At 48.0% G+C, this 15,082-nt stretch overlaps 1 protein-coding gene across 2 annotated transcripts in view; it reads left to right on the top strand.

Annotated features, from left to right (window-relative positions):
* The window catches only part of NCBP3 (nuclear cap binding subunit 3), a 552,095-nt gene extending 538,172 nt beyond the window's left edge, over positions 1 to 13,923 (top strand). For both annotated transcript variants that reach the window (XM_069615023.1, XM_069615024.1), the window contains one exon: positions 13,483 to 13,923. In XM_069615023.1, the coding sequence (XP_069471124.1) occupies positions 13,483 to 13,721 (239 nt within the window). In that variant the 3' untranslated portion in view covers positions 13,722 to 13,923. The remainder of the gene's footprint in view (positions 1 to 13,482) is intronic.
* Positions 13,924 to 15,082: the final 1,159 nt, after the last annotated feature.

Below are 15,082 nucleotides of genomic sequence, written 5' to 3'. Positions count from 1 at the left end.
TGTATAAAGCAGAAGTGCTCCCCCCGATGTTAGATATGCTAAATGAATCGTTTGAGATGGGACGGCTGCTAGAGTCACTTAGAGAAGCGATTATAATACTGCTTCCCAAACCCAACAAGTCTGGATATAGCTGCGGCTCCTATAGACCACTATTAATGCTGAACCAGGACAGCAAGATATTGACAGCTGTCTTGGCAAGCAGACTGCGAAGAGTCATTGGCAAACTAATACACCCCGATCAGACAGGCTATGTTCCGAATAGGAACATAACTCATAATTACAGGCGACTCCATCAGGTTGTCGAATGGGTGAGTAAGAACGAGGGTGAAATGGCAATAGTGTCCCTAGACGCGGTGAAGGCCTTTGATTCTGTCAAATGGTCATGGCTGCTGGCAGTCTTGGCGGGCTATGGGATGGGGCCTGGATACATAAGATGGGCAAAGATGCTATAGAGTGAACCGTTGGCCAGAGTCAAAACAGGAGCTGTGATTTCTGAGAGATGGCAACTAGGCAGAGGTACCAGACAAGGGTGCCCATGGTCCCCTATGCTATACATATTGGCTTTAGAGCTTTTGGCTATATACCTCAGACAACAGCACGATACTATAGGCATCGAAGTGGGAGGGGAGCAACACCTGATCTCCTTGTATGCGGATGACTTGCTGCTGTACCTGAAGTACCCGGAGGAGAATCTCCAGTACATCCTAGAGGTTATGGATAGGTATGCGGGGCTGTCTGGCATAGCGGTGAACCCTCAGAAATCTATTATTTTCCCGCTAGGTAGTTATAAGGGGATCCCTGTCGGGCAGTTGCCGGTGCTGCAAGCTCCTTGGGCTGTTGATACTTTTCGGTACCTTGGGATAGATGTGTACCACACGGTGGAAAAAGAACATAGGCATAATACTGAGGTAGCCATAGCGAAAATTGAAAAGAGTATGACATTTTGGGTGAAGTTGCCTCTAGCAATGATGGGGCGCAGTGCAATGCTCAAGATGGTGGTCTTACCCAGGCTTCTGCATTATTTTGGGAACATTCCATACCTCATACCTAGGAAGTTTTTCACCAGACTGAACAGCATGTGCAGGGATTTCCTGTGGCAGGGTACCAGGAATAGGGTGGCACTATGGAAGTTTCAGAACTTTTACGAAAAAGGGTGAATAAGGCTCCATAACTATGAGGTCGTCTATGTAGCGAGCCAACTGTAATATATCGCTAAATGGCTCTCAGACAAAATGACCCCTGAATCCAGGTTGTTTAGAGCAGACTGTGCCCCATATTTAAAAGAGATGATTTGGCTGCCCAAGACAGAAATGAAAGCATGTCCTGAGATGATGATGCTTGGGTGGAGGATCTGGCGCCTAGCATGCCGGATGATGGAAAACCCAGTCCCATGCTCCCCGCAGATAGCGCTGGTAGCGCTAGCTGGAGGAGATGAGCAGCTACGAATGACAATTAGGAACCACTGGGAATCGGTGGGGTTGGTAACTATGGGAGATGTCTGAAGGGAGGGGACCATCATAAATTTCGAAGAGCTAGGTGAGGAAGTGGGGTTAGACGTGGGTCAGTATATTACATACCATAGATTGGTGCAGGAAATTAAGAAAACCTGGCCTGAGACAGTACTGGAAGAAGAGCCAGATGTTACCGTGACATGATATATGAGATAACGGAGGGTGGGCATGAGATTTCTAGATTGTACGAAATGATGATGTCCAAGGTTGGGAAAGAACTAACGCAACTGAGACTAGACTGGGAAGCGGAGGTGGGAGCCCCAAAAGAGGATGGGATGTGGGCACGTGCCCTGGGGTACCATAAAAAGGTGTCAAGAAACACCAGATTGAAACAGATACAAATATATATTACGCACAGGGCTTACATGACACCCCTGAGGATATTGAGGTTTGAAAATGCTGGTAGACAAGCACGTCCCTAATGTGATGAAGAACAGGCTGACATGGTACATATGTTCTGGTCCTGCCCGGTGATTGAGCGCTTCTGGAGCGAAATAGCAGGGAAACTAGCGGAAAAGGGGGTCACTATTGTCATAGACTCAGCCTGGGCCTGCTTACTGGGGGGGGTTCCCCAGATCGCAGAAACTTAAGCATGTCAATAAACTGAAGGATTTAGCTTATGTGCTCGCAAAAAGGAGGATTGCCATGGGATGGAAGGCTTGTCATAGGCCACGGGTGGAGATGTGGTGGAATGAGACATTTAGTCAGGTTTTTCCATAGCTAACATAGTTTGCACAATAGTCATGTTCTCCTATAACTACATTAGTGCAAGCCAGTACAGACAGATAGTTGGATCAGCAAAGGGTGCCCCTGAACCTTTACAACTGAGTTTTAGGTTAGAAGTAGGAGGTATGACCCCTTCCACCTGGGGGCTAGAGCTGTCTTTCATTGATGAACCTTTATCAAGACACTGTCTCCGGGCTGTAAGGAATGACTTGGAGAAGTCTGGTTCCAATGACAAAGCAGCTTGAACTTGATTGTGAATGAGACTGACAGAAGACATATTCCAACAATCGGTCATCCGACAATTGCAAATTATCTGATAAAACTTTCCCTGATGATGCAAGAGGCAATTTCAAAGGTCTTCCATTGAGAAATGTATTCGGACTCAAATCAGTTTTCTCATTAGGTGTACCTCTCATAGTAAAACGATCCAATGAGAGTGCTTCTGGCCACTTGAACCCTGTCTCCTGGCATAGTTTGACCAATGTATTCTTCAAGACCCCGTTTTGCATCTCTACTGCCTGTGCTGACTGGGGTTGGTGAGAGCAATGCAAATTATATTGAATCTTCAATGTGAATAGCAGTGTTTTAATGATGTTATTGACAAAGTGGGCTCTCTAATTGCTGTGTATACATAAAAGTATTCCAAATGTGGGTACACGTTCCTGAATCAATATCCCTGCTTCTGCCTTCCTATGTGGGTAGGCTTCCACCCACCCTGAAAACGCATCTACTGTCACTAGCAGGTATTGCCACAGATTGTACTTTGGCAGTTGGAAAAAAATCAATCTGTTACCCCACAAATGGGCTATAAGGGGAGGTTGTCCCCTTGGTCTGATCGGCATACTTTTTCCACTGTTATTCTTCAGACAGATTACACATCTTTGACCGTATTCTTGGGCCATAGCGGTAACCTCTGGTGCAAACCATGATTATCCCACTAGCATTGTCATTTCATCCCTACCAGTGTGTGCCTGACCACAGTATTTCCTGGAAAGATGTGACACTAGTATTTTTGGACCCATTAGTCGACATTGCACATATCGCCACAGAGTCTTCATGCAACCGGCAAACCTTTCTGAACCAATTATCCTTCTCATCAGACGCTGCAATTCCTTGCATATGCACAATGTCTTCTAATGTTTTATACAGAGTCCCCTCCTGCACTGTTTGAACTGGTAAAACATGCGCATAACTGTCGTCTAATGTGGCAGCCAATTTGGAGATTCGACCAGCAGATCATTCCCACGTCTAATAGGATTATTCAGCACCTGTCATGGCCACTGGTCATTGGCCAGTCACTTCACATCCTGCAGGGTGTAGGTGCCTTTCCCCAGTTTACTACGTGTAAGAGAAAATATAATAACCAACACAACCCCTGTCGGGGAAGGAGGCACTGAGACCCGGCTGCAAGAGTTCAAAGGATGGTTTATTTCTCCAGCTAGGAAATAACCCAAAAAACCCTCCCAACAACATTTACATCATCACTCATATATATATATATATATCAATTAGAGTAACTCTAACAAAAAATACTAAATGGGCCCGATATGCCAGGCGGTGTGGTGCTGTAGGTGTGGGTGGCATCTCTTCCTTATGGTTGGCTGAGTGGCTGACGGGATGATGGACGTCAGATATCTTGTGCTACACGCAGGTCAGGGTCCGGTCACTGTGGTCACTACCTAAGCTAATATGTTGCACTCGAAAAACACTAAATAACAAATTATCTAAACATTGTATACTTCTTTTCATATTTCTACACAAATCACACATAGTATTTATTGTCAGTACAATTGGGTCATTCGTGGCTTTAATCGGAGGCCTTGACCTTTATTGTGCATGTAAAAAGAGTCAAGCTTTGTTTCACATATCTCCTAAGGTTGAGACCTATTAGTATAAGTAAAAACATATATTGTGGCAAAGTGCTTAAGGTTAGTAGCGGGTGTGTTGGGTGGGTTTCGCAGCGCAGGCGAGGGTCTGAAAGAAATACCTTACAGGGAGTGCAGGGTCAGGATGGCAATAAATTGCTCTAAATGGGGTGGGTGGCTTGCACGTTTATGGGGATGAATGAGCAGAAAGTGCTTAGCTCATCCTGGTTCACATGCTGGTTCTCATGCTAGCAGTGATCTCAGAGGAAGAAAACTGTATCATGTTGGTTGTTGCAACTTTCTCCAGCTTCAGCGTGAGAATGGGAGCGCAGAGCTTTCCTTTGCAGGGGGAGTGCAAGGGTGGGGGCCAGCCAGCTTCCTGCGCGCCTTGTGTGTGTCTCTGTCCTTGGCTGTTGCGGTGGAAGGGGAGCTGAGCCTTTCTGCACTATCGCAGTGAGGCCTGTTTACCCAAGATGGAGTCGAAAGGGGGCACAAAAGATGGATGCCCCGTGTCCTGCTCAGTAGTCCCATCTATGTAGCGGTCAACCGTGGTTAACTTTACATAAGGGCAAGGGGCAACCCCACTACTGGAGGCACGTGGTCCAAGTCCCGTACTGAGGAGTGTACGGCGTGAGAGGACCTGGGGGCCCCTAGCTCCCATACAAGGGTCCCAATGGACCCAGTCTTGGCGCCTTTGGCACCAAGCTCATTATAAAGTGTGCCTTGCATGCAGACTGTTGAAGGCACGTGCATCTGGACAGGGCGGGGCCCTAACAATGCATCGAAGGCACGTGCAGGAGGAGTGGCAAGGTGGCGCCTCAGGGCGGGGCCTAAAGGGAGTGGCTGGGGCCAGGCTATGTAAGCGGGCCCCACCCGCATGCTGGCGCTTCGCATTAGTCTGCTAGTGCAGCGTAGCGCTTACCGCCGTTCAGAAGACCTTACCTGTTTCAGCACGTGTATCCTCAGTCACTTCACTTCTGCAGAGATGAGCGCATCTTACCTGAGTTAGCCGCACCATCGCTGGAAGCGCTGTTCTGATGCTTGTTAATCTGCTTAGAATCACATGCTGTGCATAGGTCCGACATCCAGTGGTCACTGCGGAGTATTGCATTTTGTTTTTCGTAGTCGAAAAGGGACGTCGACAAGGCGTGTCTGAAATACTATCCCTATAGTGACGTGTGTTGTACCCACAATCCCTCACGCGTCGAGGTCCCTCAGATTGTTTTTTTCCGCCCAGCTACTGGTCGCCTTTACGCGGAGCTCCTCGAGAGACATTGCAGATTCCATCTCCTCGACCTTTGGTCGTTTTTTCTTGTTTAAAGATTTAATATATCGATCCCTCCCTCAAGGCAGTTGTGAAGCTGTCTCCGCTGAGCAAGATCTTTGACGGAGGGGACGAGCGGAGGAGATCCTTCGGCGTTGCCGAACACGTGGCCTGGCCTCGCAGGCCAAATACAGTAGGGAGAGTGGGGTCGTGGGACATCTCTGATTCTTTTTCTGAGAATGCCTTTCCTTTTCCCCGTCCTTTCCCTTGGGGTAGTTATCACGGTTTATTGCCTCGGCTATGGAGAGGACACCCTTTAGGTTTTGCCCACTTTGTAAGGGCAAGTTTACTTGGAAGGACAAGCATTCACGGTGTAACCGCTGCTTGCCCCTCGATCACGTAGAGGAGGGTTGCTCGGCGTGTCGGCTTCTAAAGCCAAAGACTCTAAAAGACCGTAGGGTCAAGAGGTGGGCGGCCTACGCTATGTCGAAGGCCGGGTCTTCACCCGCCGCTGCTACCACCAACAGTGACGAGGAACGTGATAACACGACCTCCGTTACGGAAGTTGTACACCCCTCTAAAGAGCGCTCGCGCTCTTCGTCGTCTGTCCCCGGCCCCGACGGGCTCGGCTCACGCCCTGTTTATGGGGATGAACACCCCGGCGACACTGACGCACAAGATACAACACATAAACACACAACCCATAACTCTTCTTCGTCAAAGACGAAGAAAGCTTCAGCGCCCAAGGAGACGCAGGTTACACCGGCGGCCTCCTCGGACCGTTCGGGTTCGAAGCCCCTCTCGCAGCCGCGACCAGCGACTGGGCTTTCGGCAAATAAGGGCGCCGCCCCAAACCATCGGCCGGCGCGCACCAGCAGAGAGCGCACACCGCCGTAGAACGTTCGACACCCGTAACGTCGAAACCACAGCCCTCCGCTGACAAACGAGTCACAGAGAGCTTGGCGAGGATCGTTGTGGCCGACGCCCAGAAGCGTACGCCGAAAGACACGTCGAGCGCTACGCAAAGGTCGAAAGACACGCCGAAAAAGCCCGAAGAAAAACAGGGACTACCCCCTTCAGTCGGGGGGACCCCCAGCATACCGGAAGGCTTTTCGGAGGGCGACGGGACACTTTCCTCGACATTGTGGGAGAGGTCGAGCCGTTTTCAGCAAGATAACACTAATTTTCCCCCGCTAGACCGCTCAGGGGGTACCCCATGAAACCATGGAAAGGCTCCATCTCTGCATGGAGAGAATGGAGAGGTTTATGAACACCCAGAACCCTCCCACTCCCAAGAGAACAAGAGAAGGGCCTCAGGGGGACCCCAGGGCCAAATAGCCGAGGCAGGACACACCCTTAGACTTCCATAATGTGTATGACCTCACTGGTGAGGAACAATACTTAGAAGAGGAGGATGATTTTGTGGACAATGAAGAAGGACAGAACCAAGAGGAAGGTCTGGAAGACAGCCCAGACATGGTAGGAGAAGGCTTCGGAGAAAATCCAGAGAAGGACCTTCTCATCCCTGGCAATCCCCATCAGTATATTCGGACACTGATGTCCTGAACCTAAATCCTCTTGACAATTCACCTGTTAGAAACACGTCTCCCATTGATGATCAGCCCACATTCAATGCCCTGTTGCGCAGAGCAGCAGCGCATTTCGAACTGGACACTGGGGAGATCTCTCCAGAAATAGACTTTGTGGAAAGAGTAATTAAGGAGAAACCCCCAGTCAGCCAGACCATTCCCCTCCTCGCTTCAGTGAAGAGAAGAATCATCCCTTCGCTATCCACACCCGCACTAATTAGAGGAGTCAATCCAAGGATTGAAAAACTTTTCACTCCTTCACCCTCAGACCCGGTGTACATCAGGGGACATTCCATTCCGGATTCCCTTGTAGTAACTAATACAAGGAAGAGGGCAGGGGTGCCGCTGTCCACCAGTGAGGCACCACCTGACAAGGAGGGCAAGAGGTTATATGCCCTTGCTAAAAGAGTCACATCCTCGGCTGCCTTTTCGGCAAGAATTGCGAACAACAATTCTTTGTTAGCTAGCTATGCGGACGCGCAGTGGGCCAAACTGCGCAAGGACGCCGAAGAAGCGCCGGAACCATTACGTACACGCCTGCTTTCAACCATTGGCGAAGGAACCCAGGTCAACCAGAGTATTGTAAAGAACTCTCTGGATGCTGCTGAGACAGCGGGACGTTCCCTGGTTCAGGGAATACTCCTAAAACGCCATGTATGGCTGCGCAACTCAGGGTTCAAACCGGAGACACAGGCCTCTTTAATAAATAAACCTGTTGAAGACTCAAACCTCTTCGGGAAGGCGGTGGATGAGGCTCTGGAAATGGCTAAAAAAAGAGTTCGATACTATCAAGACTCTTGACCAGATCTCTAAGCCCACTACCAGACGCGGCTATGGCAATAAACGCTTTTTTCGTGGCCAACGCCAACAGCAGAATCAGCAGCAACAGTACCCTGCCACCAGTTACCAGACCAATAGTGGGCAGTACAGCCAAAGAGGACAGCGCAGGGGCAAAGGGAGAGGGCGGGGGTCCACCCCCAGAGGCTCCCAAGCTCCCAACAACACCAAGTGACGCGAAGATTCGCGTCCCCTCCCATGCAACACCGGTCGGGGGCCGGATAACATCCTTTCTTCCAGCATGGGAGGGAATAACGTCAGACCGCTGGGTACTTTCCACCGTAGCCCACGGATACTGCATCGAATTCAACAGTTCCCCAACATACAGACCCCCGAGGGGACGACGCATGACACCGGAACACCTTGCCATCCTTCTCCAAGAAGTACAACTACTGCTGGAAAAAGGAGCCATAGAGGTCGTGCCTCTATCTCAGGTAACGGAAGGTATTTATTCAGTGTACTTCCTTGTACCCAAAAAGGATCTAACCATGCGCCCTGTATTAGATCTGCGCCCAGCGAACAAGTTTGTCAGACCACAGAAGTTTCAATGGTGACCTTACAGGAAGTGATCCCACTGCTATCACAGGGAGATTACATGACAACATTGGACATGAAAGATGCATACTTTCATATTTTAATGCTGCCAGCGCACAGAAGATACCTCAGGTTTATGATAGAGGGCAAACACTATCAGTTCCGAGTGCTACCCTTCGGCATAGCATCAGCACCAAGGGTATTCACGAAGGTACTGGCAGTGGCAGCGGCCCACCTGCGCAGGTTGTCCATCCCAGTTTACCCTTACCTCGACGACTGGCTCGTAACAGGGGATTCTTACGAAACATGCTTCTCCAATACCCAAAAGACTGTAGACCTTTTGTTCCAGTTGGGCTTCTCCATCAACGAAAAGAAGTCCAGCCTAGACCCCAGCCAAATCAAACAATTCCTAGGGGCTCTAATTCAAACAAAGGACAGCCTCGTCTTCCCCTCCAACGAGAGGGTCCAAAACATGCTGTTTCAGATCCCTCAATATGTGACCGGTCGAGAGGTGACGGTACGCAAAGCAATGTGCTTGCTATGCATGATGGCGTCGTGTATTTATTTGGTACCTCACGCGCGCCTGCGCCCCATGCAAGAGTGGCTCAACAGCCAGTGGTGTCAGGCCAGCGGATTATGGGACGATCCAGTGGTGGTCTCGCAGGCCTTGGTTCTCTCGCTACGATGGTGGACAAAGGAAAACCTGGGAAAAGGGAAACCCTTTGCCACATCCGCGGCGGAAGCCACTCTAACCACAGACGCATCCCTAACAGGATGGGGGGGCTCACCTATCCCATCAGACTGCTCACGGAGTGTGGACTCCGAAAGTAGCATCCAAACACATAACTCTACTGGAGCTACTAGCTGTGTTCAAGGCGCTAAAAGCCTTCCAGGAACACCTACAAGGCAAAACTGTGTTGGTCCTTACAGACAGCACCACAGCCATGTACTACATCAACAAGCAGGGGGGCACCCACTCTCCAGGACTGTCCAAACTGGCCCAAAATATATGGAAGTGGGCTCTCAAACAAAACATGTTCCTACTGTCAGAACATGTACCAGGGGAACTCAATCTGCTGGCAGACAAACTCAGCAGAGATTTCCCCCTGCCCGAAGAGTACGAATGGCGACTGCACGAAGACATCGTCTTCGACGTCTTCACACAATGGGGATTCCCAGAAATAGACCTGTTCGCAACCCTGGAGAACTCACAATGCCCAAGTTACGCCTCCAGGTACCCCCAGAACCAATCCAAGGGGAACGGTCTGTCGATGCAATGGTCAGGGAAATTTGTTTACGCTTTTCCCCCGACTCCCCTTCTCAACAAGGTGGTGCACAAGATGCACCAGGAACAAGTAACCATGATACTGGATCCCCAATGTGGGCCCGACAGCCATGGTTCGCTCACTTGATGGAGATGTCTCTATCTCCCCCAGTGAAACTCCCCTGCCCGTACAACATGCTGTCACAAGACAAGGGCAGGACTCTGCATCCATGCCCCCAGAACATGAACTTAGCAGCTTGGCTCCCGAGATCATAGAATTCGGACATCTACAGCTCCCGCAGAGATGCATGGACATCCTCAGGGAAGCCAGAAAACCTAACACTCGCCACTGCTACTCTAGCAAGTGGAGGAGATTTGTCATCTGGTGCAGAGGAAAAAGCATCAACCAGATTGACTGCTCTCCCACACATATTGTTCTATACCTGACCCACTTGTTGGATTCAGGTCTAGTGTTCAATTCCATTAAAGTCCACCTAGCGGCACTTTCTGCATACACCACTTCCCAACTCAAGGTGTCGTGGTGGAAGATCCCTGTTATAAAGGCCTTCATGGAGGGAATAAAGAGAATACACCCCCCGATAGCTGACCCAGCTCCCGGATGGGACCTTAACGTGGTACTTACCAGACTCATGGGCTCACCTTTCGAACCCATGCACAAAGCATCTCTTAAAGATCTCACTCTTAAGACTGCTTTTTTAATAGCTATCACCTCCATCAGGAGGGTAAGTGAACTACAGGCTCTTTCTGTTCTAGACCCCTTCGTTACAGTTCAGAGATAAGGTGGTCCTACGCACGCACCCAAGGTTTGCTCCGAAGTTCATATCGAAATTCCACGTAAACCAGTCTATAGAACTGCCAACGTTCTTTCAAAATCCTTCCAACTTGGGAGAAAAAAACTCTACACACACTAGATGTGCGCAGAGCGGTCATGTTCTACATGGAAAGAACGAGACCACTGAGGAAGACTAATCAGTTCTTCGTCTCGGTGGCAGCAGGAAGAGAAGGGGATGCAGTTTCAAAGTCCACTATTTCTAGATGGATTGTTCAATGCATCACTCTCTGCTATACTCTTGCTAAGAGAGAACTGCCCTTTAAGCCTAGAGCACACTCTACTCGAGGCACAGGGGCGTCCATAGCATTCATTGCAAATGTTCCCCTTGAGTCCATCTGCAAAGCGGCTACCTGGAGTTCTGTGCACACCTTTACAAAACACTACTGTCTAGATGCACACTCGAGATCTGACTCCCAGGTGGGTCAGGCAGTATTAAGACATCTTTTCTCTACTGTTCCTTCTCCGGGTACTGCTCGCTAGTCTATGCACAGCATGTGATTCTAAGCAGATTAACAAACATCAGAAGCCAATGCATTACTTACCGTAAAAGCATTTCTGATGGTTGTATCTGCTTAGATTCACATGCGCCCACCCTTCCTCCCCGCTCGGATGGAAGGAACATAGACTTCCTTTTATATCTCTCTTTTCTGTACTCACTCACGTCTAGAAGGCTCCCTCAGGGCAGAAAAATACAAACAGAGGGACCTCGACGCGTGAGGGATTGTGGGTACAACACACGTCACTATAGGGATAGTATTTCAGACACGCCTTGTCGACGTCCCTTTTCGACTACGAAAAACAAAATGCAATACTCTGCAGTGACCACTGGATGTCGGATCTATGCACAGTATGTGAATCTAAGCAGATACAACCATCAGAAATGCTTTTACGGTAAGTAATGCATTGTCCTATCGCTTCACTTCTGCAGCTACGTGCACCTCTTACCTGAGTCAGCCGCACCATCGCTGGAATTACTGCTATCGCTTCCCCTTCTGCAACCACACGCATATCTTACCTGGATCTGCGGCCCCTCGCGGGCACCGCCCGGCATCCTTACCAGTCCCGAACTTCCATCAGCGCAGGATCTTCTTCCGACGCACCTTCCTTGAGGATCTTCATCTCTGGCCGCCTGTACGAGTTAGGAAACCGCCCAGCATGCACAGAGCAGCTGTACCTGCAAAGGGAAAGGCAACACAAGGTTAGCACTTGCATGGACTTCCATACTCTAAGCAGCGAGCTTCAGGTAGAGACCACTTACCTCTGGTAGTTCCTCCGGAGTAGACTTTGTCATCACACGTTCCTGGGTCATCTTCATATCTAGGGGAGAAAGGACAATATAGGGTTACGAACAATAATCATGGAGGAAGATTAACACAATCAATACAAACAATAACCTTAGTTACAAAACTTACCTTCAAGACAGAATGGTCAAAGCCGGTCTGGACCTTCACGCCAAGGACCAATGATGAAACTAGGTCCATCTACAGCGCCCCTGCTCGGAGAAAGCAGGGCGGAGAGCCCATCTTTCAATCAAAATAGGTGAGCCTGCATGGGCAAACTCTTGCTCACAACCTACTGGCACGAAATGGTTGGGGGGAATCCCGTCATCCCCACGCCATTTTCACCGTCTTTCATCCTCTCAGGAGAAGAACCTATATCCTGGGTCCTCGATAACACAGTGGCTCCAACCGCGCTCCAACGACCCCGTGGAGACCAGGTGAGCATAACAGAACGCAAAGCCTCTCCGAATCTCTGCCTGGGCGTTATGTATGCTTCAGAGACTGACCAGTTGGCCCAACTATGAGCTGAAGTGCATGCCTCCAGAAAAGAGAATAATTCGTTAAGAAGGGATCTTATTGTTGCACGGGAAAGAACCAATGAACTGGCAAGGTAGGTACTTCAAACACATGCAGGGCAAGTCCTGTTACCCGGAATCGCCCCAACCCCTCTGCCACCATCACCACCAGTCCAAGTGGTGCTTCCAGGGGCTGTACCGTTGGCTCCACACGAACGGTTTACCGGCAACCCCAACAAATATACGATCCACCCAAACGGTTTACCGGCAACCCCAATAAATATGCGATATTTATGAATCAGTGTTGCATTCATTTTATGTGCCGTCCATGGGCTTTCCCGAACGACAATTCTAGAGTGGCCTTCGTACTTTCGTTTTTAGGAGGCAGTGCCGCAGACTGGTCAATACCACTGGTCGATCAAGATGACCCAGTACTCCACAACTTTGGGCGGTTCCAACAGGAAATGGAAAAGTTGTTTGTTATCCAGAGCTTGTCCTTGGGAGTGTCTCGCAAACTATTGTCTGTAAGACTGGGAAATCAGGAATTATTGACACATTTTGCTAACGTTGTTGCCATGAAATGGTCATAAGAGTGGACCGGCCACTGAAGCAATATTTTTATAGGTATTGTGCTTATTTTACCCAAGGATTCACCACGATAGGAAATTGAATGCCATGTTAATTTATGAAAAATATGAATGCTGAGATCTACAATTACTGGTAGTTGACATCCTTATTTTGCTCCTCTCAAAGTATTTCATTTCATACAGTAGGACCCGCCTCTAATAAAGACAATGCTTTAAAAGCCTGGTTTAGATGGCGTTCTGTGTGTTGATTTCCTCAAATGTGTACAGTAAGTGTTAATAGAGCCTTTTGTGTGCTAAGAGTATCTTTTTTCTGGTATTTGTATGTTGTGTTGGTGTGCTTGGGCACTCTTCCTGGTAAGCCCCTTTGTGAATGATGGTAGCATTAAGCTTTACATTTTGTATTTTGATCGACAGGTGTTAAAAACTTGCATATTCTTTTTCTTGCCATCAGTTCAGGTTCATTCACTGACAAAGTGGTCAATTTTCTGAAATCTGATTGTGGCATGCAAAATGGAATATGTATTCATTATTTTCCATAGAGTGAAAGTATTCGTAATCAAGTGGTTTATGGTTTGCATACATGTTATTTGCAGTTGTGAACTATTTCCGATTGTTAAAGCATTTTAAAATGTTCTGTACATGTTTCATTCATTTCAGCAAGCAGTTTATGGAATCGTTTAGGAGCTGCACCCAAGGAGAAAGAGAAGATTAAAGAGAAAACAGAGGTTGTCGGTGCTTCTACAGAGGAAGATGACTCTGAACTCCAGCAAGCTTGGGGTGCACTAATAAAAGAAAAAGAACAAACTCGCCAAAAGAAAAGCAGATTGGATAATCTGCCCTCTCTACAGATTGAAATTAGCCGGGAGAGCAGTTCTGCATCAGACAGTGAATCGTGATGATCTTTGCTCTTTTCTTTGAGGACACAGACTGTGCAGCATGCCAGAAATTCAAACACAAACTTACCAGTGCCCCTGTCAGACATTTTATACTGAAGTCAAGAACTGTTTTAAGACTTGACCCTGAAAGTGAAGGCCCAGTGTTCTTTGTGACTGCCTTTGTTCAAGGGCATTAAACATGTTTGTTTGTTGCTGCCTCAAAGAGTGGGTCGAAAACCAATTTTGTTTTATATTGTACCTTTGAAAACCGCAAGACAAACTAAATGGGTTACCAGTATGGAGTATCACATTTTCCCATTTTGCAAAATATCATGAATTGTGCCTAAATTACTTCAACTGCTATTTGTTGAAGTTGTGGAGCAGTTGTACCTATAGAATTGCACATGATGTAATGCACTAAATATTTGCTGGCATATGCCAAATATCCCATCTAGTATCTGGGTATAATAAAAACATCCATGTAGGCAAGTTAGCACGCCAGTAAAATGTACAAAGAATTGTAGAAGAATTGAATTTCATTTTCACCTCTAAATTTAGAGTTACAATCACTTCCCTGTGCAAATGAGGTAAAGGTACTTGCTACAATACGTTCTGCAGTCTTAGTCCTCCTGCGATCTTCCTTCATACAAGTAGTTCGACAAGATGGGCAATAACACACACACACACACACACACACACACACACACACACACACACACTCTCTCACTCATCCTTCCTTCATTTCTTCCTTTTTGAGGGGGTGGGAGGGCTCTGCCTCTCAACATCTGTTCCTATTCTTCGAACTACTATGATGGTATACAAAAGCGACAAGGTTGGGTGTTGCCTAAGTCTTATCTAGTAATTGGACTAAAAATGCAGAGGTTGAGCAACTTGTTACTTTTTAATTATCATTACAGTGTTACGGCTTTAAATGGTGCAGGTAAGATAAAATATCAGCATGACCTGCACAAACTGGACATCAATTTTGGAGCCAACATCTTAAAGCATGGAGTATGGTCCAGGTGGTAGGACATGGGCACTGCCTTGTACCCAGGACTGTAGCTTGGGTGGAATATCTAAACTTAACACTTCAGCTTTCTAAATGCATTTCACCCGGCACTGTGCCCTGTATCTGTTTGGGGTCTGCAACCTTTGGCTGCCCAAACGTATTGGACTGCAACTTTCTTCAGCTCCGGCCAGTATAGTCAAGGTTTTGCAATCCTGGGAGTTGTCCAAAATATCTGGAGAGCCAAAGGTTGCAGACCTCTGATTTTGGTGGGGCATAATAAAAAAGCGAGCCCTCTTGCCAACCAGACTGTGGGTATTTTTTCTACTTTTCTCAGCTGTGTTGGCACAGTAAGAAGGGCAAGATAACATTTTTT

Source organism: Ambystoma mexicanum, chromosome 9 (assembly GCF_040938575.1).
Source record: "Ambystoma mexicanum isolate Mex_15411 chromosome 9, UKY_AmexF1_1, whole genome shotgun sequence".
NCBI lineage: Eukaryota > Metazoa > Chordata > Amphibia > Caudata > Ambystomatidae > Ambystoma > Ambystoma mexicanum.
The sequence above is the reverse complement of the archived record's forward strand: the minus strand, read 5'-3'. Positions and strand labels throughout refer to the sequence as shown.